Genomic DNA, 27,096 nt, shown 5'->3' on the forward strand with positions numbered 1-27,096 from the left:
TTCGTTTTCTAGATCCTTTGGGAGCTCCAGCATCGGAAATTCTATTTGACATCATCGAAAGTTCAAGTTTACTTTTATAAAATTGCTCTTACAGTCTGCAAAAAATAATAAGCCGGATCCAATTCGAAGATTAAGGAACAACGCAATCATCAACATTAACTGAAATAGATAATTATATAATTTTAGCTTATACCGTCCGTTTTACATTAAACGCGCACGCGAAAACGTATTCTGCGCTTGCGCAGACACATATGCGCAGTCGTAAATGTCTTGCGTGCACGCGTAAAACGCCTATGCACATGCATCAACGCGGCGCATGCGCAGAAAGATTTTAGCTTTGAGGTCCGGATTATAGATCATTCCAGATTATGGGTGTCCGAATTAACGATTGTTGACTGTATACGTAAAATATATACTTCAGACAATACCATTACACTTCTGAATCCGGCCCTGATAAGAAAACAGTACCTAAAATTCTAAAAATCAATGAGGAAATAAACAATCCAACAAATTACAATTTGCTGTAAACTAAAAATATTCCCTTAATACCTAACCTAAAAACTGTTAAAAAATTCTGAAATATGGGAAAAGTGAGTACAGGATGTGATATAACTTCTAAATATCATTAAAAAAAATTTTGGCTCCATGCTAAAGATGATAACCACAGTAATCCTTTTTCAATATATTTTAGAACAAATTCAAGATACTTACACAATATCCATCAGGTACGTCACTGGTATCATCTAATGAAATGCTGCTCCCTGGTATTTCACCTGTTCCCAGGAGAAGAAAGATTATAAATTTCAAAAGACATTTAGATAGTAATACAAAAATTATAAAAACGTTTAAAAATTTATTAATTACAGTATTTAAAAGGCATGCTTTTGTTGATGTTAATGTGGTAAAAAATCATACTAGTTATAGAAAACTTACCCATTGGGCATAAAGTCAAGTAATCTAAAACTGGACCCAGTATTTCATCTCGATGGAGGTCTACATCTAAGTCATGAACTTTAAGAATTTCACTAATGAGAAAATGAAGAAAATTTATATTAGCATAGTTATATCTAAAATTCACTAAAATAATCCATAGATAATAACATAAAAGCTAGAATAACATATATCATTGCTTACCAGTGAAAAAGTAATCATCAGATAAAATGATAAAATACACAAAATTTGCAACTTATTTAAAATACGCTACTTTATTTTTATGTTACTCTAAAAGTATACTTCTAAAACAGGTGTTTTAAATTACTTTTAAAAAATGAAAAGGTGCTTTAGTTTATTTTATACTAGCTTGTTCCTTGCTCTGCACAGGGTGCTATGTAGCACCAGTTAAGGCTAAAGTTGCAGAAAAAACTTAAAATATTCTCAAAATTCTTTATCATTTTTACTTTTCCATTCATCAAACATCTAACTATTCTTTCTGATTTCTAACTATTACCGAACTTTCAAATTTTTGTAGTCATGTAAATCACAGAACAAATAAATGTTCTGTGATTCTGTCTGTGTTCTACATAATAAATGCAAAAGACATGCAGCACTTGCTTTCATTATTAAAAATTCATTCATGTTTTTGAGCCACATAATTTTCGTAGTGGTTTTTTTTTTTTTTTTTTTTTTTTTTTTTTAAATATCTTTTAGGGTAAATCTGAAAATTGAGATGCTTGATAACCTACATATAATAAAATTTATTACCAAGCTATGAGCGAAATTCCCAGTCAATTCCATCTACTGGTATTTGCCTAATTTAGCAATATACCTCAAGACAAACACTCATATATCAGTAAGATTTATAAATAATAATGATAAGTCAGTATAATGGTGAAATAGCAGTGACACAAGATAAAGAGAAAAACAAACATTGAGTTTCAGATGATGTTAGTAGGCTATGATAAATTAATCAAAGAAAAAAAAAAAGTAGACAGTGATAAATCAATACAAAAATTTAATATCTTTCAGCAGCACACCGCCTGTCATTTTCCTTTAGAAAATTTGATTCTAATATTATTTATTTTGCATTTTTATAAGTAAAAATATTTTTTATCTACTTAATATTTCAATCAAAATGAAAAATACATGTAATTAATATATTTTATTAAATTTAATAATTTCACTAATAAATGTACATATAAATCATTATTATAGAAGCATATAACTTGATTACTGAGACATATACAGCATATAACACAGTATATAACTTAATTATTGAAGAGATTTTTTTCCATAAAATATCAAAAAAGGTCAGAACACTTGTTGAAAGCTATGGATTCATTGATGCCTCCTTTAAATAAGCAATCCAGATGAGCAGGAAGAAACTGGCAGTTTACTATAAATAATAATGACACAGACAGCTCAAGAACATTAATATGTAAATCCTCATTTGTGTATGAAAAATATCTTGAATTTCAGTATCATTCACACATTACAGAGGAAACTATAAAATAGAATTCAGTTACCTCTTTTTTAGCCACAAACACTTACAGATGGTTAACAATTGACTCATACTGGCCCCCACAGCCGTATTTTTTAGGTGTTGCATGAGACTATGAAAACTTTGGGAAAAACTAGACATTAGAACTTCAAAAATACATTTTCCTGAAACTTGCCATGGTCATCAGAAAGCATATTTGCCCATATTTCACTTTCTAGCTGAGCTATTTTAACAATTTCAAGATTACTGAATTCAGATTTGAAAATCTTACATTTCTATGTAAGACATAAATACTTCTGTACAAAACATGTGACTGCAAATTCAATTAACATATATTTCTGCGTATACGGCAAGAATTTTTGAAACTTTTTTAAAGCTAAATTATGGGGTTGGCTGTTATACAGATCCATTAATCCTGCAAAAAACATAGCTACTTTTCCGTTAACCATGCACAAGTGATAAATAGCTAAATATCACACTTTTTTATTTCTTTAGTTTACACTGGTTATCATAAATTAAGGAAAAATCACAAAAACCACGATTACTGAAAAAGTTACACGTAGAATTTTATGAAACTTACCCACAATATACAACATATAGTAAGGTATCAAATAACACAAAAAGAAATTACCAGACAATTATGGAAGTATAGAAATTAGCACATGTATAAAATGAACAAATCGAAGATGTCAGTTTGCTATAGTAAAAGTACCTTCAATATGGAATATAGTCGCCTCTAGAAGCAATACAGCACATTCAGCGATGTGTGATGCTTTCAATATTGCGGTTTATCAGTTCCATAGAAAGTGAGAGCCATTGCTCTTTCAAAGCAGTTGCAAGCGCGTCGAGGGTCTAAGGGGGCGGATTGAGAACAGCTAAATGTCTCCCTAAAACATCCCAAACGTGCTCGATAGGATTCAAGTGCGTGGATCGAGCTGGCTACTCCATACGCATAATTGTTTCTTGCTGAAGATAATCGTATATGATGCGAGCCCTGTGTGATCCTGCATTGTCGTCCTGTAACAGGAAAGCATCGCCTATTGCCCCGGCATATGGGTGCACATAAGCATCAAGGATGTCATCTCTATAAACATGAGCATTCACGGTTGCCCTTGGAAAAACATTTAGGTCTGTGCATCCACCCAAAGAGATGCCAACTCAAACACAGACACTGCCTCTTCCGTATGCATCTCTTTCACGGATGTTTGACGGATAATAACGGGTTCCAGGTTCTCTCCATATCAAATAATGCCTACCATTACGTCTAGACTAAACCTGGACTCATCCATAAAGAGAATAGCCCTCCATTGCTCAGGCGTCCAGTGGACATGTTGTCATGCCCACTGCAAACGGTCGCTCCTACGGCATGACTTGAGCAGCACGCAAATGGTTATTTGCCTCGCATATACAGACCACCTTCGTGAAGCCTTCTACGCACAGTTCACGTTAACACCAACCTTCCAGTGGCTGCAGCAAGGGAGGATCTAAGAAGAGTCGGAGTAGTGGTTCTATTCCTGAGTGCACATAATTTTAAATATCGATCATCGGCGCTCGTTGTAGCAGTTGGCCGTCCTTGGCTGAACCTCCTAGGTGCTGAATCTGTGATTCGAAATTGCCTCCAAAGTCTATGAACCATAGAAGGACTCACATTTAGCCATCTGCCCACTTCTGTTTGACTTTGTCCTGCCTCTTGTCTCCCACTGGCTTTCTGTCGTAGTTCTGCAGGCAAATGATGCCTGGAGATCATTGTTACGAATTGGCTATCTTAGATTTCTGATGTCACTATCACAGTGAAATATGTGGGCTTGCTCTCAAACATGGACTTTTATGCTCCTCGCATATGACGTATTCCGAGTGCAACGCCACTAATTTGCATATTGGAGTTTTACTCAGCTACTCTTACTTGGCAACATATTCAAATTTTACACGGTTTGGCTTACTTTTTAGGGAGTTATCGCTATTTTTGTGATTTTTCCTTAATTTATAATAACCAGTGTATATTTAAGTTTATAAGTTTTAGTTTATTAAGTTTTATTTCTTTAGTTCATATTTCTTTATATGTAATTATTCCAAACAACAGTTGAGTTATGGTTGTAAAATTCAAATGACGTAAATGAATTACTAATTCAATTATTGAAATTAACATACGTAAATGAATTTTATGTCAGTAATGATAGGAATAAAGCATTCAGCAAACCACATTTGTGTTCAGACACCTTTTTCTTCTCAGCGTAAAAAAAGGTATTTTATTTTTGAGTTGCATCTTAATTTCATGAAGTAGTTATTCGAACATAATCTTTCTTTGTGAAGAATACTATTTTCTTGAAGAAATAGAATATGTGCTCATTCATCTCTTGGCAAATCCCAAATCATGAAAAACCAATTCAATTAAAAATTTTAAAAAAGGCCCAACTGGATGAAATATGTGATTACATGAGCAATGTTTATAAAAACAATTATTGCCAGAAAAAAAGCCAAACAAAACTGACACTGCATGGTACAAGGATATATCCCAATTTTTTTTTAATAAGGTAGCAAAAGTATGGCTTTAATAGAAAAATATATTTAAAAAAAAACTAGAACAGTTATGTAATTTATGGCATTAAAAACATTTTTATTAATCACAATAATGCTGCAAATATTCATAATCATTAATTTGATTCATCGTAAATTAAATGTGTTTTAAGTTATATAAATTTTATATATTATTAAAAAAACGAAATAAATACTGAATGATTAAGAAGTACATTTATTGCTTTATAATGCACCAGCTGCCAGTTCTACTGAGTAATAAAGCAGTGCATGTCTCTATAGAATTTGATGTTTTCTAAATTCAGATTAAAATAATGAAGTATATTTTCATTAAATATACTATTCTACCCAAGAAATAGAAGAAATAAAAATATCAAAAATAAAATCATAAACAACTAGAATACAAAAATTCAGATATAAAATATAAAACAAAATTAACAGTGCCTTGATTTACCACTTGAGAGTTTTCCTCCCTTTTATAATTTATATATTTCATAACTACACGTATATCTAACAGTATTCATATATTTCAATTTCAAGTAATAAAGAAATGATTAACTTGCTTTTCAAGTTCTTGCCAGCTATCTCTTTCTCTAAAATATTTTTCAGTAGGATTACAATGAAATAAAACCAATGAGCTTTTATCTTTGGCTTCAACTTTTTCAATGACTCCAGTCCTAATAAAATGGCACTCGCTTGTACCATCTGAAATACAAAATCAACACATTTAAAAAATAACATAAAATATTTTACTACCACAACAAGAACTTTCAGATACTTATGACACTTAAATTATTTTTGTTACTTATGCAGGCAAGTAACAAAAATATCTGATACCTTTCTTGAAAAATATCTGCAAAATTCTTTTGCATTCTGTTAATGATCTTTTTCATTGAATGTTGAAAAAGTAACTAGTTTTTATCATCAGTTTTTGGATAAACTGCAAAATTTGAATACTGATGCTAGCATATTTTATTTTTAAAGTTTGAAACACAGTACCTGCTGCTGATTAAAATAAATTTGAACATATTTGAGTTTATTCAGCAGTTGAATTTATTAAACGGTAAGTTATATATTAAATATTGGTCATATAATGAACCTGACATCATTTATTTCATTAAATGCCAAAGAATAAAATGGGCAGGCCATGCTATCAGAATAGATGAAGACCGTGCAAGAAAAAAAAGTCTTCAACGCCAGACCAACAGGCACACGGAAAAAAGGCAGACCAAATCTACCATGGTTAGACTGCTTAGAAACTGACCTACTGGTTTTTGACCCAAAAACTGGAAAACGTTAGCAGGGAGAAGATTGATCTGGAAATGCTTTTTGAGAAGGCCAGCGCCCACCCTGGACTGTCGGGCCACTGAGAAAGGAAAGAAGAATTTATGCATGATAAAACATACTAGTTTTAAACTGCTCAAGTAAAATAATAACTAATTCATTTATTAATCCCAAAATACTAATTAAAAAGTAATACTAAAATTAATATATTTATACAATTTTTTATAAAAAAATGTAATTACATTGACGTAAATAGCTGTTTTATCTGTGTTTTTAATCAGCACCTTTCAGTTCAGGAATTTTTCTTACAATTTGCAGTGATTTTCTAAATTCAATTGATGAGGGTATTTCCTCATTATTTTCTGTATCACTTCCACTGTTAGCTTCTGCAGTTATTTTAACACTACTATAGTTGTCTCAATGTTGTGAATTCACACATATTCTAAAAATTAATCTCCATTGCTTCCCTCAATGATGTCTTGAAACATCAGCTTCAGTTGGAAGTTCCTCTGAGGCTTTCCCTACATTTTTTTTAAGGAATTAACATCCTAAATTCACTATAATATGTATGGCTTCTAGCAGAGATACTGACTTACTCATCTTCTACAAAATGCTTAGAATTTCACAAAATTTAATTCTGTTTATGATTTACCAAACATCTTTCTGTAAGGACATATGAATGCTTTTATAATATCTTAAAATTAAAGGTTGAATGTTAGAAGCTGTATCCCCAGGAAGAGACATTAAGTTTTTTACAAAGAACTCAGAGGTGTGTGTTCTGCAGAATTACCTAATTAGTAAAGTTATTTTTTAATTTTTCAGCTTACTGCCCCATTTCAAAAGAAAGTAAGCAAAAATACTATTAGTCATTTGCGAGTCCTTGTTCCTATGGTAAATTAGAAGTCCAACAGGCCAGCAGGAGAGTTTTTCTGCTTTCATCAATAACCAGTGCTATCTTCTTAATTGCTGGGTCCATATTGCCTGATAATAACACAGTTAATTATTTCTTAACCCATTAACTGCCAAAACTAAAAGGAACAACTGCTTTTGCATACAAATAATAATAAGTACTAAATTAAGCATTTATAACATAAATTTACACTGAAAATAAAAAAAAAAAATACCTATGGTAAAATGAGAGTAAAAATACAGATGCTTAGTGAGTATGATTGTACTTGAGCAAAGTTTTATTTGAAAGGAGAATTGACTACTTTTTAGCTTAAAATTTTTTATAAATCTACAAATCACTTTATTTGTAATTAATTTAATATTAAAATTTACATTGTATTTCTTTTACAAATAAAGATTATTTTCAATTGAAAGATTAAAATATGAAAAGCTTCACTACAATCACGATGTACAACTACATTACATATTTTGCACCTATAAATAGTCTAGCTATGGCATTCTTTACAATGAAGTCTTCTGTTATTCAGACCTTACGATAAAATGTCTACCATCTCCATGCAATGGCTTTTGAATGCTGAATTTAGGTCCTTTTGTTGCTGATCTATTTCTGGCTAATTTTACACTTTCAATAGGAGTCTGCAAAAGGATTAATGCAATCTCACGTCTGAAATCTAAGAGAGACATTCATTCCCAGTAGTAGAAAGTTGTGATATTTTCCCTGCATTTGTCACGAATACATCAACATAATTAGTAAATACAGTACAAAGTCCGAAATCCGGACTCGTCGGGACTTCAGCGATTCCGGATTTGGGATTTTTCCGGATATTAGATCATCAATTTAAATCTAGTAAGATAGCATGCAGAAATTATACAATTAAAAATATGAAATCATAATTTATGAAATAAAGAACGATTATGATCTAAAGGATACAAAAAAAAGCTCAATATTTATTTGTTTACTTTATTAAACATTTCTTTAAATGTAAGTTGTTTAAGTTACTTCCACCAAAAATTCAAAAAGTTTTTCTCATATCTTATACAGTTGACTTTCCAATGCCATACTCCTCGCATAATTTTGAGAGGGATATTTTCTGCATTTTTTGCGGCAATTCCCCTTTTTGTTTAATAGACATCGAAACATGGTTTCGCTTTGTATATCCTTTTGCAGCTCCAGATTTGGAAACTCTTTTCGACATATTCGTTTTCGATTATGGAAGTTTAGTTTTTATAAAATTGCTGTAATAATAACAGTCTGCAAAAAATAATAAACTGGATCAAATTAGAAGATTAGGGAGCAGCGCAGTCTGCTACATTTACTGAGAATCAGTCAAGATAACTTTAGCCTGGCTTAATAGCGTCCGTTATACATTATTGGCTGTGTATCGCAAGACTGGCGACGAAAGTCAAGTTGTTTCGCTAAATTTTGTCTTGCTCCTATTGTGTACTGAATTAAGCCTAGTTTAGTTATTTACTATACCTACGTTTATTTGTTGCATATGCTTAAAAAAATCTGAGTTCTGAATAAATAAACTCCCACATATACTTAAGGCTTTATCTAGAGCCAACGCTAGATACCACTTGGTGCAGTCGCTACAGGTCCTAAATTCTGCTACAAAGCGCCTTTCTAAGTTCTAAATTTTCACCGCGCCTAAACGGATCCCAGTGCTTTCCCTAAATCATAAAAAAAACTTCTCATCCCTTCATTTTGTCGCTCAGTGTTTACCCAAATTAAAAAAATTTCGTCTTTTCTAAATTCTGCCGTCCGGTGCCGACATATTCTGCCGCCTCTTCTGGGTTTATGGTGAATAACATATCAGTTATTCTTAATTAAAATAGCACTAAATGTAATCTTTTGGCCTATGAGTTTCATTAACAAAATAGATTTTGTTAATTTGATTAATCTATTTCAATGTTAAGAAAGTATATAACTTTCCAATTATACACCATTTCATGATGAGCAAAACTTTGTGCCCCCTCCCCAAACAAAATGATAAACCAAGAAATTCAAGCAAAATATTCCATATTGAAAAACGGATTATGCATCAGGTTTCTAAGATGTGGCTAGTGTCGCAGTGTGTTATTGAAATGATCTACCAAAATGCTAAAAATTAATAATGTTATGGATAAATGCCTTATGTATGTTAGTAAAAACATTATTATGCTTTAATGAGTTATCATCCCTTTAAAGATAGATCTTTGTTGCTTCTCATACTAAAGAAAGGCAATCATTAAATAATAACTATGGATAGTCTTCTTAATACTCCAAAACAGGAAGGAGAGAACAGTATATCCTTTTCGTACTAAATGTATAATTATTCAAAATTAGCACATATAACAGAAGGATCACCGATTACGCATGTTTAAAATAAAAATTTAGAATTCAACAAAGTTACTTGTTTTTATTCAAAAATTATAGTAAAGAGACAGGTTATTTCCTTAGTTTTTCTATTCTTTAATTTCTCAACATTGCTACATTCTTTTTTCATTCATTCTTTTGTATAACCAAATGAGTAGAAGTTGGGATATAGGAGGAAATATAAATGTCAGAACCTTATTTTAAAAAAACTGGCAACATTTAATATGCTATGCATTTATGTAAGTGAAGAAAAATAATAAAGAAAAGATTCTACATTTCAAAGGATGCAATTTATAATCAGGGCATAGAATGATTTAAAAAAAAATTCCAATGAAATTTTATACTTAAAACAACAAACCTTAATATTTATTATATTTCATTTTTTAAATATAAGTAATTTTAAGTAGCTTCAAAACATGCATGTATTTTTTTTTTATTATTATTATAGTCATAATTTATTTTTTAAGTTACTTTAATTACTGTTTTTCATAATTACCTGATGGATTTAATATGCAATTAGTAATAGCCCTACTTTTCAATTTGCAATGAAGAATCATCTAACATCTATCTTCTATCAGTGAAAACTCAAACATGTTGTTTATAATAAATATTTTAGTATTTTCTTCTTGACAAAATGACAGTAGAAATTTTGGACTAAAGTGTTGAATGTTATATGCTATTTCACCATGTTTAAGCTTTTTTTTTTTTTTTTTTTTTTTTTTTTTTTTTAATAAGTAAAAAGAAGAAGAAAGGGAATTATATGGATTATACAATTTGGAATTTACTGAATGAAAAGAATGACAATTAAATTCTTCCAAGACAAATGTATAATTCATATGGAGGGACTTATCTGAAAAACCACAAAATGAAATCACATTTTACTACTAATGAAGCACCAAAACAGCACTGCAATCAGAGGCCATGCCATGAAAAAAAAGGTCTACAATGTGAAAGCTGGTTTGAATTCACACAATCCTTTACTGACAGTTATTTGGTTTATTTATTTTGGGCATGAAGAATTTAGATTGGTACAATTCTGTAAACTGCAACTGGAAATGAAACACAAGTGTTGATTGAAATAAATACATTCATTCTGATTAATAAATATCTGCATTTGTTGAAGTATGTATATTGAATTTTAATACAACAGCCATTCTTTTTACCTAATCTATATATAGTCAAAAGTCGTTAAATCCGGACTCGTCGGGACTTCGGCAATTCCGGATTATCGGTTTTTCCGCATTATAGATCATCAATTTCAATCTGGTAAGATAGCATGCTGAAATTATAAAAATAAAAATATGAAACCGTAATTTATGAAATAAAGAACAATTATGATCTAAAGAGTATCAAAATTTACAAAAAAAAAAAAAAAAAAAAACTTAATATTCATTTGTTTACTTTATTAAACATTTCTTTCAATGTAAGTCGTTTAAGTTGCTTTGTTTTATGTGCTAATACTTTCTCTTTAATTCTATATAAACAGACGTAATTTCTTGTTCAGTTACAAAGTTCTGCTGTTCAAATCCCGTAATTGCTGTGCCGAAAATACCGACTAACTTGTCAATAGAAATTTTTTCATTTTCACTAACCTCTCTGTCACTTTCTTCATACCTTTATCCATTTTTGGCAGCCATTCCACCTTTTGTTTGATGGACATCGAAACATACTTTCGTTTTGTAGATCCTTTGGGAGCTCCAGCATTGGAAATTCTATTTGACATAATTGAAAGTTCAGGCTTACTTTTATAAAATTGCTCTAACAGTCTACAAAAAATAATACGCCGGATCCAATTCGAAGATTAAGGAACAACGCAATCTGCAACATTAACTGAAATAGATAATTAGGTAATTTTAGCTTATACCGTCCGTTATACATTAAACGTGCATGCGTAAATGTATTATGTGCTTGCGCACACGCATATGCGCGCCGTAAAGCTCTTATGCGCATGCATAAACGCCTATGCGCTTGCGTCAACGCGATGCATGCGCAGAAAGTTTGTAGCTTTGAGGTCCAGATTATAGATCATTCCGGATTATGGGTGTCCAAATTAACGACTTTTGACTGTATATATATATAGATATAGATATATCTTTAGAGTTGCCATCCCTTTCTCCAAAGTGGCATCTGTTAACTGGAAAGTAATAATAATTTTTTCTCTCCCTTTTGGGAATCTGATGTAATCTGACTTCATGATATATTATTACAAACATTTGACTATTGAACTGATTTGACTATTTGAAATATTTCTAAAATAAACATTTAAAAGTACACAGAAAATCTAACCTGCATTAGGTACTAGAGGGAACAAGTGATAAAGGTGCATTGTCCTCCTCAGCTCTCGGTCTAATGTGTGAATACAAGCGACTAGCACTTTACATGATCTCTCCAAGTCACCAATTTCTTTTTTGGGGATACTGTCTGCTCTTTGAAGAAAAAAAAAAACATACATCAGATATTGAAAAATGTTACACAGAATTAATTTATTTATTGTATTTTGTTTTAATAATGTATAAGAACAAATTAATAATCAATAACACCCTGCAAATGTAAAAAATAATTGGTGGTACTATTCTGTTTTGAGGGCCGTAAAAAAATTGCAGCAAAAATGTATGTGCAAAAGCGCTAAATCTAGCAAATGCACCCATTTAACAGCGTGCCAAATCTTGAGTACGACCTGATTTCAGATTGCGTTTAAGTTTATATAGTTCTATATTTCTTAAGACACCATTGAAATACTAGTTTAATTTTTAAATCCTTTTTTGATTTGACGAAAAGTTGGCAATGGAATTTTGGGTAAAGTGCAGAATCACCCCTGCTTGACGCGTTTCTAAGAATTGCACATATTTGGTATCCATGTGCACATCAACCTATTTTCACTTTAAAAAAAATTCTAGAATTGCACAAAAATGGCATTGTGCACACCCTTGACTTTATCTATGTACACATCGACCTATTTTCACTTAAAAAGTAAAAGAAAATTGACAAAAATTCAATTGTTTTTACCCTTGTAAAAAGCGGCAAACAAATAAGTGAGCGATTCTGCCCTTTACTGAGAATATTTTCAAAGAAAAGGCATCATTCATTATAGAAAATTATGTTTGAACAACCAACGAGATGAAATTATGCTTTAGCGATAAGTCGGTAGCGAAATAGCGATGCAGGCATCCATTCAGTTATGTTTAACAATTTTTATATAAATTATAATAATGATCTGAAATAGTTATTTACTCTTATGCTTCCATTCAGTCATGTTTAGCCTTTTTCATATAAATTATAATAATAAAAAGTATTATATGAAATTAACCTTTCATCTAAATTAAAACATCAATCTTGGATAGTTATTTACTATTACACTTCCTTTCTTGCCGCAATTATTAGGGTTGCCACAATTATTTTTGGCAGCATTGGCATCAACAATAGTTTGGCGATTTTTTACGGCCCTCGAAACCGAATAGTACCTAATTGGTTATTTCATTAAGACCTGAAACATGCGACTGGAGATCATATGAAATCTTTCATCTTTTAAAATTTGTTACATCATTATTTATTTTATATTCATAATATACTTCCCACTGGAATTACTTTCATCTAAATCTGAATTGTGCTCTTTTTTATCATCAAATTATTATTTATTAAATTTTATTTCAGAAGACTACTTTATCTTAATTAAGCCTCCAAAATAAAATTAACACAGCAATAAAAAGGAAAAGTCAAGCACACGATACATTTTAAAAAGACATTCAATTTCTTTTTAAAGGAAATTTAAACAGTTTTCAAATTGAGTATAATTTGATGCTCATAATGAAATTTAGGATGATGCTAAAAAATAATTGTTTTATAAATTTAATTGGTATTAATGCATTTTAGTTCTATTAAAAAATGTTAACAGTCTCGAACAAGTCAGTCTTTAGGCACACGGATAACTGCGAATACCCACAGTAATGTTCCCTAAGGTACCAGCACCACAATTCCATAGAAGTATTTTGACCACCTTATGAAACATTCACAGTACACTGAATTATTAACCTAAATTCTTTTCTAAACCCCAAAAAATATTTTTTTACAGCTAAAAATATGATGCAATGAAAATACACATACATTGAATTGTTGGTGAAACTTAAAATTAGACAAAACTTTTGTTTGGTATTAATTTAAGCTATACTTTGGTGCAGTTCTCTTGATGTTAGTGAAATATTACAAACTAATGAATTTTTACAGAGTATAAAGTATATATCTGCTTTAGAGTATCTCTTACTATTGTGGAACAACATCACAAATGTTAATTTTATGTAACAAGACATGTTTGCATGCTGTTCTCCAATCAAACACAGCAATTCCCTGACACAAAAGACTACAACAATTTTAATTTTTATATCAAATAGTAACAGCAATTACATATTTTAGAATTTATGTGTGTTGAGTCCAACCTATACATATTTGGAAAAAATACATACTTTAAGGTTTTTCACCAAACTTAATCTTGAAAATATTAATTTATAAAAAAGCAGCAAAGATGCGTTATACATCACTACAATACTCTGCTCAAGATTATAAAAAAAAGGAGGGAGAAGAAATAAACATCACATAAGTTTGCAAATATAACAATGAAACTAAAGAGGGGGGAACAAAACATAACTGCTCTTCCCATTTCATAATCAAATAGTAACAGAAATGTTAAAATATAAAAAGAAAGAAAGATTTTTAAATTATTAATACAGTTAAAAGTCTTTAATACGGACTCGTCGTGCCTTCGGCAATTCCGGATTATCGGTTTTTCCATATTATAGATCATCAGTTTAAATCTGGTAAGATGGCATGCAGAAATTATAAAATTAAAAATATGAAACAGTAATTTATGAAATAAAGAGCAATTATGATCTAAAGGGTATCAAAATTTACAAAAAAAAAAAAAAAAAAAAAAAAAAAAAGCTTTATATTTATTTGTTTACTTTATTAAACATTTCTTTCAACGCGTGCATGCGTAAAGCATACATTACGCATAGTCGAAATTAGAAAATTGCAACCAGAAAACTATTTGATGTGTATTCATGATATTTAGAATGATGAGGAATATGATTTAAATCATATCAAAAACAGAGTACATCGAGATGAAATACTACATTTAGTAAGGAATTATAAGCCGAATAAAATAAAAACATCTGCCCTGAAGATAAGGATAATGCTGACAGATCAACTTCCAGTTCACTGTGCACCGCATCGTTCCCCCCCCCCCCAGAGCAGCGTGAAATTGATAAACATATTTCAGAATGATTAGAGAATCAAAGGATATGCCCTTTATCCATTTTTTGCAGCAATGCCACATTTTGTTTGATGGACATCGAAACATGCTTTCGTTTTGTAGATCCTTTGGTAGCTCCAGAATCGGAAATTCTTTTTGACATAATCAAAAGTTCAAGCTTACTTTTATAAAATTGCTCTAACAGTCTGCAAAAAATAATAAGCCAGATCCAATTCGAAGATTAAGGAACAACGCAATCTGCAACATTAACTGAAATAGATAATTAGATAATTTTAGCTTAGCTTATTCTGTCCATTATACATTAACCCCTTCGAGATGGGTAGCGCAAACGCGCGCTTATCGCGGAGGCCGGCAGTGTCTTACGCGAGCGTCTGTCCAGGACTGGGGGCTTTTTTGCTACTAAGCCTAAATCCATGAAATTTCCAAAGTATCAACACATTGTTTAATAATGCTCTATAGAGTATTTAACCGGCTTACACTTTATAGATATTTTTATACTACGTAGGTAAGTTGAAAAATAAGTTTCCCCTGTCGACTGTGGTCAGAGTTGTGTATGAAAGTCAAAAAATAGAATGAGACATTAAAGATATGACATACTTTTATTTTATTATTCTCGTATGAGTACATTGAGACATTTGTCATATCGCTTGATAAGCTTCAAAAAGTCCTCCAAGAAAAATTCACGCTTTGCATATGGAAGAAGCGTTGAACGGCTATGGGCGAAAGGCGACACAGCAGGAAAATGCGCAAGTCACCGATACACCATTGGGTAGAGGTCGCTGCTGTTGGAAAATATAGCTTATTTTTAAACCTTTTACTGCATCATCTCTCCTCCTTGAAATGTTTATTTAGTTTAGTCCTTATTTTAATGTAATATAGTAGTTATTTCTACTTCTTTTTCTTGCTGCCACTGTTTGCATTGAGAATGGACTGTTTCAACCTAATTGAGATGCAAAAACGAAACATGATGTTACGTCATCTGAAAAGCCGATTCGCGCCGATAGCTGATTGGTTGCCGTGAGATGACATCATTCCTACTTCTGCTATAAGTATCTCGCGCCGCTCTGACTTAACCCTTCTAGTTCCTGCTTTCCCGGCATTTGAGTGAGCGGTTTCCAGCCCCTTCAGAAGGACGCGTGCAGTCCGGTGATTTAAGTGCCTTGGTTCCGGTTTGCGAGATGATGGTTCCAGAATAAAGTTCTTTGGTTCCAGAGGCTACCATGTGAGTGACTGCCGTGGGCGGCATCCATGTTCTTCAATAAAGGCGGCAATTAAAAATACGTGAGCGGCGACTCCTTGTGCAAACGGGGTTAAGCCTGTTTTAAGTGCTTTCAAGAACTTCATTTAAATTTTCAGGTGTTTTTCTTGACCATTGATTATGGACTTATTAAATGTGTAGCCAGCTTCAATTTTAGGCCGCATAATTACTGTTTAGGACTTTTTGTTTGTATAGAATGCCAGTGTTTTGGAGACCAGGTAAAAATATTTGATGAATGATGGTTATATTATATTTTTCCTAAGACTCTAATATTGTTAACATTTATTTTTTGTGTTTTTATTCTTTATTATATTGTTAATAAATTTGTTAAGTTCAAAATCTTTTATTGTATTCAATGTCTGCACAACATACCTCAGGGAGCTTTTATTGCTACTAATGCTAAATGTTTAATTTCTTTAAACTTTGCTTTAGCATCAGCTGCAAATTAAGCAGATGGCACTGTTGCAGTGCCTGCGCAAAGCGGAGACCAGCCTCTCATTTGAGCCCCGGTAGGTATGGAGAGAAGGCGCGTTTTGAATTCGTGGTCAAAGGAGGAAGTGAGAGCGGTTATCCGCTATGAACGGGCACGTGGAGTATCAGGAACAGAAATTCATAACCGCCTCGTGGAAGTCTATGAGCCAGGTGTGATGTCGAAGCAAATGGTGCGGAGATGGTGTCGCACATTCAGTGATGGACGTCAGCAAGTGGAGGACATACCGAGAGCTTGACAGACGCGCACGGCCACTACAGATGCAAATGTCAGGAAGGTGGATGACATGATTAGAGCGAACCGGCGTATCACCATCGATGAAGTAGCGGAAGAACTTGAAATCTCACATGAGCAACCTCAAAACATCATCCACGACATTCTTCGATACAGAAAAGTGTCAGCACGATGGGTGCCCCGACAATTGACCTTGACACACAAGGAACAATGCATGGGGGTCAGCCTGGAACATCTCGTGCGTTACCATGAAGATGGCAATGACTTTCTGTTTCGGATTGTGACGGGGGATGAAACGTGGGTCCACCATTTCACACCAGAATCGAAGGCCGCATCTATGGAGTGGAAACATCCGTCATCACCTGTCCAAAAGAAGTTCAAGACAATTCCCTCTGCAGGTAAAGTGCTCCTCACAGTTTTCCGTGACGCCCAAGGAGTTTTGTTGCTGGCATTTTTGGAGGTTGGAACCATCAATGCTACGCGCTACTGTGACACCCTGTCGAAATTGAAAGAGACGATTCGGAAAAAGCGGCCTGGCCTTCTCACATCTGGCGTTCTGCTGTTGGATGACAATGCCAGACCACATTTGGCGATGGCAACGCAAAAACATATTGCAACTCTTGGTTGGGAGCGCCTACACCATCCGCCATACAGTCCTGATCTCGCACCAAGCGACTTCCATCTGTTTCCGGCTTTGAAGAAAAATCTCGGGGGAAGGCGCTTTTGAAGCAATACTGAAGTGAAACAAGCCGTTCAACGCTTCTTCCATATGCAAAGCCCTGATTTTTTCCTGGAGGGCTTTTTGAAGCTTATCAAGGGATATGAAAAATGTCTCAATGTACTTGGTACCTATGTGGGAAAAAAAAGGTATGTCATATCTTTAATGTCTCATTCTATTTTTTGACTTTCATACACAACTCTGACCACAGTCGACAGGGGAAACTTATTTTTCAACTTACCCTCGTATATACTTTAATTACCTTATTTCTTGTTTAAATGCATATTTTACACATTTTATTTTCATTACTCACCATTTTATGACTTTTAACATTATACGTCTGAAAACTAAATATATTACTTAAAATTCTCTTTTCGTATGAAAAATTTGAAAACAGGGATCTACACACAGTCCTACGTTACGTTCCTTGCACTCGTAATAACTCATTTGCCGTTTTGGAGGATTTTTCCGGGAATGTGAACAAACGAAGCATGGTCGTCTCATTTTCTTATCAGTCTCTTCTGAACAAAGTTTTGGAAAATGTCTTTCAGTTAATCTTTCAGAATCAATATCAGAATATCTGAATTTCAGAACCAATATCTGAAATATTTTGCATCATTTTCGCTATTTCATGCTCTGTTAAATATTTTCGACGCTTCGACATTGCAACGGTAAAAATGGAAAGAATTCATGTCTAACAAGATCTAATTATTTTCTAAAACTGAACTGCAAACCGAAATACCCAACGCTTTAGCGCAAATAAAACTTCTCTACTTAAATAAACAACTACCATGTGCAAATAAAGTGCGATTTAAAGAGACATCATAAATCACGCCATTCGGAAACATTTATTTCCCCTTTTGTTTATATAATCAAAAACACGTGTATGTGAGTCATGCTTCTCTCATTTCGAGTAGAAGGTCTAATGTACATGTATCTGAAACCATATGGACATACAGTGCCATCTTGTGGCAGAAATTATAGTTTTTACAACGTTCCAGGATCCTGGCACAAATATGCGACAGTCGGTAGTAAACGGGAAAATGCTCTGTCACGCCTGCGTGTCGGCCGGGAGGTGAGTGTGTTCGTTGCTGGCATGTAGACGTGACAGTCGGCGCAAAGGGGTTAAACGCGCATGTGTAAACATGTTATGTGCATGCGTAAAGGTATAATGCGCATGCATTAACGCATTATGCACTGACGCATGCGCGGGAAGTTTGTAGCTTTGAGGTCCGGATTATGGACGTCCGGATTAAAATCTTTTAACTGTATAGAGAATTCAACTTGGTTTAAGTTACTGCTAATAACAAAGGTGAAAGATTTCTAACTGTGAATTAAATATTCCAAGTTATTAACACATACTTCTAAAAGTAAAAAAAAATTAAATTTCAATAAATTTTTAGAAGTGGAAGCTTTCAGATTTAAATTCAGTGAGTTTACCTGAAGATAAAAATTTAGCAAACATAAATATGTGGAAACAACAAAATGGAATCAATTCAAAATGGCTGTATCCTAGGAATGAATGAATAAAAACAGTTGACTTACCTGTTTCAAAACAAATGAGAAACAAATCTTAAGTCCAAAACTGTAAAAGTTACAGATGAAACAAGCATAATTGGAATAATTATAAAAACAGATAAAAAGGCACTATAGAAAATGGAAAGCTCTTCAAAAGTTAAGGTGTATAATTTATTATGGCAAAGCCTCTCTGACTAGGAAAAATGATGTGTTAAGGAAATGTGATTTGTAATAAAATTACATACATAAAAAGTGTTGATGTCAGCAATAAAAGCCACGATAAAATTATCCATCCCAGTTTAATACTTGGCCACTAATGAGCACAATCATAAAGGAAAAATTTTATCACAAATTTACTGATGAATCACTGACTTGATGATGAGTTTGAAAGATGTTTTGAAAAAAAATATTTTAGCACCATACATCTTGAAGAATCATTTATTCCATTCATTATAATAGAGCTATATCAGATGGACAGGAATAAGCATTTTACAAACAAGTTGGTCACAGCCACATGCACAAATTGTAGAATCAGTTCCCTGAAATAAGATTCACTGTCATGGAGATAACAGTAAACTACCTGAATCAATAAAATGAGTTCTTAAGATTGTTTGCTGCCTTTTTTAGGATGACAAAAAAAAAAAATTCAACACATACTCAATTTTGCAGCTAAAAGGAAAGTATCGGTTACAATTACAGAATCCCATCATAGATAACGATTTTATACAACACATATTTAACACGATTTGCCTGACCATACACACAACCAACAACATAACAGCCTTCAATATGGATCAGAGAAAAGAAAATGAATCTTTGGTCATATTACAATTGGATTCACTATACTTGAGAAAATAAGGAACAGACACAGCATTCCCAAAAAACAAACAAGTCTTGATTCTTAGTCTTCTATTTCAATTCACAAGTCACAATATTCACAAGTCTTCTATTTCAATTCACAAGTCACAATATTCACAAGTCTTCTATTTCAATAGCTATACTAATTTTCTTCTCTGTTTCATTCATACAATTTAAAGCTCAGATGAAACAAGGTAAAATATTTGATCAACGCACTAAACTACCCGTTTTTACAAATGGTGGCATTTTCCACTTCATGGATGATAATAACCAGTTTCACACTGTTTTTAAAGTATTGAACAAATGGACAGGCTAATTCAATCTCAATAACATGTTCAGCACTTGAAGAAATATCTAAAAAAGTAGATTTTCATTCTTTTCTTCACAACTCATTGACAACGGGATTCAAAGATTTCCATAATTCAGTATAGCCAAGTGGTAAATATCAAGCCAGAGATTTCCAAGTTTACCTACAGGTGGACAAAAGAGGAGATAGATTTTGCTGTATGTTAGCCCACATCAATTTGTTAAACTTCTTAAAATAAGCACAAATAAAGGTGAGAGACATATGCTTTGCTATCCAACGAGAAGGTTTCACAAACTCATAGTACAGAATGGAAATATGAAACATATTGTTACAAAATGCCCAGTTGCGGTAAGTTGGCTTCCCTGCACAGCTGGTTTAGGTTTACCAGAAAAAGGCAAAAAGGGAGGGTTGCCAGATTTGGTCCAAAATTGTCTATTGGGTAATAAATTTAGCGATATGCCATAGAAAGGGCTAAAACATTCTAGAACAAATTCTTACTAGTTTTCCCGAGAACGTTCTCGAAGGCATGTTGAAAACTATCTATACCCTGCTCGTACGTGGAGTGAGTATCTTGAGTAGTATATAGGGTTCAGTAATAGAGTCTCGAGTTCAGATATTAGCTAAAATGCGATCGACCTAGTTGAGAGTTGTACTTTAGTGATTTGCCGTGACGCTGTCTTCACTATTATAGCCTGATGGTTGTGTTGCTGATTATTTCAGTGTATTTGTTGTAGTTTTTCAACGATTGTTGTCCTGTGTAATGCAGATGAATAAATTGTGTTTTGATTCTTCATCAAGTATTATTATCAATTACTCCAAATCCACAAACCCATAGAATGCAACAATACATTTAAATTATGTCTTCCTTTTTATCGATCATATACTTTTAAAAGGAAGTCTTCCTCAGAGATGTGAAATTTCACCTAAAATTAATCAATGTGCAATAACCTATTTTATTAACTAAGGTTGACAGACATTTAGATTTATACTTTGTTTAAAAAAGCTCATATTTTTAAAAAACTGCTTCTTTCTTAACTTTTGAAGAGCAGTGACATGATAGATACAAATCTTGGAAAAAAAGAAAAAGAAGTGGCAGAAAAACACACTGAAACTAATATAAAATATTTGAATTCTAACAGTACCAAGGTGTTCTTATTGCTAAGTTAAATACATAGTAAAAGCATAAAAATTTAATTGTGTCATAACTGAGAATCTAAGTTACTGACTGTCAGAAACTGTAATGGAAACTACAGTACACTAGGATTGGGGAGCACACAGACCTGGATAGCTCAAGGCTGCCTTACTGAGTTAAATGCCTCAACCCCTAGAGGCAATCCAAGGAGAACTAACCCCTTAGTCAATACAAGGGGGACAATTTTGTTTCCCAAAGGTAGATGGTAATGCATCCACCACAAAGAGAACAAAGTCATAGTAAGACACTAACTGTCCCCCAGTGTTGACCAAGGGGAACCAAACTCCCAAGGACAACCTTCAATATCTGACCATGTAACATCCCCGCAAACAAGACTGTACATCATATGGTTCCTACTGAGCCTGAGTCTACCACCAAATAAACGATAGTTCTAGACATTGTGAAAACTGTTAATTTTTATTACAGAAGTCGAATCAGTCTAGGTACTGGCCCTAGCCAGAAAGCAGGGAATTTTCCCCCCTCCCCCGGGAGGAACTACAGAAAAACAATTTCAGTCTTAAATTAAAAAAGGGTATTTAAGCATTTATCCATCGACCATTTTCAGCAAAAACTGCATTTCTGTAGTTTGATTTAGTACCAGTAATGAACAAGCATGATGTCAAAACACACTCGTAAGATCATTGTTATATAATCCTAAACCTCAATATAGAAATTTAGTTTTCATGAAGAAGGATATAAGCTAACAATTATTTCTCTGTTTCGCTCTTGTATTTTTTCATAAGATTAAAATTTGGACTTTCTTTCGACAAAATAACAAGTAGTGGAACATTTTTAGAATTATGAGACTGGTTATGCTGGTTTGCATATCTAAAACATTGAAAGATTCTGGGATTTTGAAACATGGTTCAATGAAAAGCACTGCACAACCATGAAAAATAACTTGAATTCCTATTTAAGTGAATTTACCTGTACAGAGTTCACAAATATAATGACTATTTTGTTCTTTAAAATGGCAATTCAGATTTTTGGCTACCAGAAAGATTAGCACCAGTTTTAATGAATTTGTGTGTCACATAAGCTCAAAGTTCACAATTATTAAATTTATTATTTGAGATCATATTTATTAAATTTGGTACTTTTTATATCTGAACTCAGGTCTCTTAATTACCTAAATAACTAAATAGTTATCTGCAATTACTAAATAAGGAAAATTCTGTTCGTCCAAACTTCCACCAGATGAATGGCACAAATTTAATGGAATTTCCACTGGTTTTTCAGAATCAATGGGAAAATTCAAAAATATGAAGAAAGCATGCTAATGAACAATCCTCATGAGATTCAGTAAACAAAAAGTTATAATTTAATTTTGCATCTGTTGAAGCTACAACATTAAGATAGATAAAGACAGACAACAATATTGCATCTACTAAAGTTGCAACAGTAAGGCAGAATTTGTCTATTCTTAATGTTCCAGACAGCATTATATCTAATTGAAGTTGCAACAATATGGCTGAATCTGCCTATCTTTAAGGTACTCTAGAACATTATAACTGCATCTATTAAAACTGCAATACAAAAATTTAAAAAAAAAAGAGCTCTTTTTGAGGTCTCAGATAAATTATATCTTGTATCTGTTAAAGGCTCAACCAGACACATCTTAAAAACAGTGCATACGGTAAAAATATAATCTTCCATGTTAATAAGAATCCTTGCAGAATTCAGTATTCTTCACACTTAAAAATAACTAATTTCTTAGTAAGCTTACAAAACAAGAAGATCTGTTAAAACATCTTCAGAAGAAAGCATTTCTTTCTTATGAAAACATACTACAATACCTCATTTGTCAATAACCTCACAACAAAGATTTGACAGGTTATTTATATTAACATCACAAAAGGAAATATACTTTATACTTGTGTATTATATCATCCCTGGAAATGCTGGTGGCAGTGCCTGGTTGCATGGGAGATGGGAAAGTTCCTTATATTATTCTCTGCTTAATATTTGATTGGGAACACATAGAAGACTTAATCGACCAAATCCAGATGCTGGTGAGTTATTGTCTATTATGGTTTAGTCTGGGGGCTACTATAAGGACCACTGGGTTTTTTTAAATCCAGGAAATGTGAGAAATTGTGTGCTTGCCATAATTCAAACCACAGATCTTTTTATTATTAGTTAGATGTGCTAACCACTTATATCACTGCAGCACACATAACAAAATGCAAAAATTTGTTTATTTGTTCCCATTAAGAAGGACCTGCAAGAAGCACAGAAACCCAGTTAATCAAATCCAGGTTTTGAGAAACGGTCCACTACATTTTAGTTCAGGTGCCATTACATTATGTGGTACTTTCTTACCTATGATGTTTCTTACCTATTATGTGGTACTTTCTTACCTATTTTTTATAAAATATTCACTTAAAATTACTAACTTTTTTACTATAGCAATTCAATTTTACTAATATCTAAAACAAATACCTACATTCTGTACAAAATTGAAAACGTATAATTTTGAATTTAACAACTTCATTTCATAACATTCACTAACATCAATGGTTTTAAATTTATTCAAAACCATTAATTTAAAACAAATAACAGACTATCTGTTTAAAATCCACACATTACTATTTCTTATTTAAAAAAAGGTTTGAACAATTCATTAAATAGCTCAGGTTAAAAAAAAAAAAAAAAAAAAAAAAAAACAGTAATGCAGTTGAATTCAATTTATTTTCCTACCATGAGCATAGTGTACATAATAATGTACTGGATATCAAATTAAAAAAAATCACATATTTCAAAATACTCTATTCTATGAACTAAATTTATGTGGTACTTTCTTACCTATGACTTAATTTTCACTAAGTATCCCAATAGAAATGATGGTTTAAAACTTTAAAAATAGCAAAAGAGTAATGATTTTAGCACAAGTCACATTTAGAAGAGTTTCAAATAATTTTCAAATCAGCATCAATCAAAAAAATTCCAATTTGTGTTTTTTCCTTTTTAATTAAGTAACTTTACATACAGCATTTAGGTCTTATTATCCCATATGTACTTTTCAAGTACAAAATGGTTTAAATTAACATAAATGAATGATTTTTTAAATATGCTATTTTAACGTGTGTACATGAAAGAAATGAATTTTATCACATGAAACGCTTAATAAACTTTTAAATGCACTTTACCATTATTAAATACAAAATACAAAAATTCACTTGGGTAGAAATGAGGTACCATTCACTCGAAAATTTTAAGTATCACTATAATTATAATTTAGCCTCAAACATTCCACTAACATATATAACATCATAATTACCAAGCAATTTCCAAACAGCACAAATCCTTGCAACAAAGTTAAGGGAACTTCTAAGTTGGGAAAACAATACGACTGTTACTATCATGCATTGAAAAGTAGAGGAATCAGTAGAGTAGAGGAATAGGAGAATCCAAGGGAAAGAAAGAAATTATACACAGAACAAAATTACACAACAGAAAATGATTTGTGCAGAACTTACGAACAGTAGATGTTGAATTGTTTGAAAATGATTTTTTAAATAAATTTAATCTCATTTTTCACAATATGTCAACATATTCATGTTGAATTTCTTTAATTATAATAACTCATCAGATATATGAAAACATTATAAAATGGTTACAAACATACACTTCAAAAAATTCTACAAAATAGTTTTAAAAAAATAAATACTGAATATTAAGCCAGGCACCTTTAATTTTCAAGCATTAATATTATAGCTCATTAGTCAGTGATACTTTCATACTGAGAGACTAAAAACAAAACCTGTTTAATTATTTCTGTTAATCAATAAAAACAGGAAAAAAATATTTTCTATTTTAAATATTTATTTTCTATTTTTATTTTTAATAGGAATATTCACATAATAAAATAATAGAAGTATTATTAATAATTAAGTAATTATAAATTAAATAACAGGAGTATTTATTAATAATAAGAGTATTCAGAATCAATATAAAAAGATATAAGATCAAGGCTGCCACAAGAGTCAGTATGGCAGAATTTTTAGAATTTAATGAAGCACAAAGCGACAAAATTTGGGGCAAAAGTTTTAGAATTTAAGGCAGGCACTGAGGCATGTAAGGTGAACACAGACATATATGATAAATCTTAACAAATCAACCCTTTTCTTTCCCCCCCCCTTTTGATTGCTTCAATGCTTGTGCCTAATAGAAAGATAAGAAAATAAGGGGAAAATAAACATGTTAAGATAAAAATTTCTGGTATCAAAAGGAGAAAATTCAAATAATTATTATTTTTTTTTTTTTTTTTTTTTACTTATCAAAAGACAACTGATTACAAATTTCCTATAAAACATGTCTATTACATGTTAATACCATGAAGACACTTCTCAATGCCTCACATTTTTCTAGGTCTGTAAACCTTGCCTTCAAAATAATAATCTATAAATATTGCCTTCACACCATTCCTGCTATAAAAACTGAAAGAAAAATAATTTCTACCAACAAAGCAAAATTTTGCAAAATTCAAAAATGAGATGTATAAAGTAAATTTTCAAGAAAAACTGCTACACATTTAAATATTATAAAACAATTACAGAGGGGAACAAAAATATAAAAGACTAATTTTTAAATAATTCCAGCAGCATTTTTATCTTTTCTAAAAAGTGTTTCAAAAACAGTGCTTTGTAGCATTTATTATCTTGTTTATTTTCCAGATTCCAAATTTTACGTCACCAAAGTGGCTAGTAATATTTTAAAATATGGCAGGAGAAAATAAAAATGTTTCAATTTAATGTTATTTTTTTAAATAAAATTTTAATGTGCGATTGTTTTTATGATATTTATCAATATTATTGTTTGTAAAAAAACCATCAAATCTCCAAATAAAAACTTTCCTTACAAATTAGATCTTGACATCACCAAAAGGTTGATAAATTGTCAAATTTAGTGCTGCATAATAAAAGAACTCATATCTCAAAAAGGAAAAGTTTTTTTGATGTAATATTTTAAAAACTCTTCTTTTGTAAAAAAAAAAAAAAGTAATTATTTCAAAAGTTTATGTTCCATTCGAGGCAGGGCCTTGTGACTAAAACTCAAGTGTCCACTATTTATTAAGAAATAGAAAAGAATTCAAATGTTAACCCATCAAATACATATTTTTCAATGCATCACCAAAGCATATTCCTCCAAAATGTTAATTCACACTCAAAATGGCAGTAGTTGGGAGGAGAAAGAACAGAAATGTCAGATGATTCAAATTAAGGACCTTCTGCTGGTTTTGACCAAAATTAAGGACTTAAAAGGACCAAAAATCATTTAAAAAAAAAAAAAACCTAAGTACTTTAAAGACCAAATGAATCCTGTTTTTTATATATTTCCAAAAATTCCAACTTGTAAAAATTGAGAACAGTGGTACAAATAAAGAAATTCTTCAATGCATTTTTTAAAAAATTAAATATATTCTTTATAATTGAATATTTTATTAAAAAGAAGCCAGAAGAATTAATATAAATTATCTGTATGCAAATAACTCTCATATACAAATCCAATTGTTAATGACCAAATTGTTATGTCATTTGCAATATATTTGAAACAAGAAATACAGATCTAGCTCCAATAATTCGAAGGAAAAAGTTGCAGTCAATATTTCTAAAGCATCTTGTACATATTATGTCATATGAATCTAACTACACCTTCTAATGTTCCTTTACAAAATTATACGTGATTACAAATTAGAAATTTGGACTACCAAGTAATTAATTTATGCACACTCTTATTC

At 31.8% G+C, this 27,096-nt stretch overlaps 1 protein-coding gene across 1 annotated transcript in view; it reads right to left on the bottom strand.

The window, feature by feature from the left end:
- Positions 1-27,096, bottom strand: part of LOC118202579 (uncharacterized) — a 71,672-nt gene that overhangs the window by 16,929 nt on the left and 27,647 nt on the right. Inside the window, exons 4-7 of the mRNA XM_035374747.2 lie at positions 11,805-11,944; positions 5,533-5,674; positions 934-1,025; positions 712-773 (exon numbers count right to left, since the gene is read on the bottom strand). Coding sequence (XP_035230638.1) covers positions 712-773; positions 934-1,025; positions 5,533-5,674; positions 11,805-11,944 — 436 coding nt within the window. The remainder of the gene's footprint in view (positions 1-711; positions 774-933; positions 1,026-5,532; positions 5,675-11,804; positions 11,945-27,096) is intronic.

Source organism: Stegodyphus dumicola, chromosome 9, assembly GCF_044657685.1.
Source record: "Stegodyphus dumicola isolate Sdum_Otavi_A_Nest chromosome 9, ASM4465768v1".
NCBI classification, from domain to species: Eukaryota; Metazoa; Arthropoda; class Arachnida; order Araneae; family Eresidae; genus Stegodyphus; species Stegodyphus dumicola.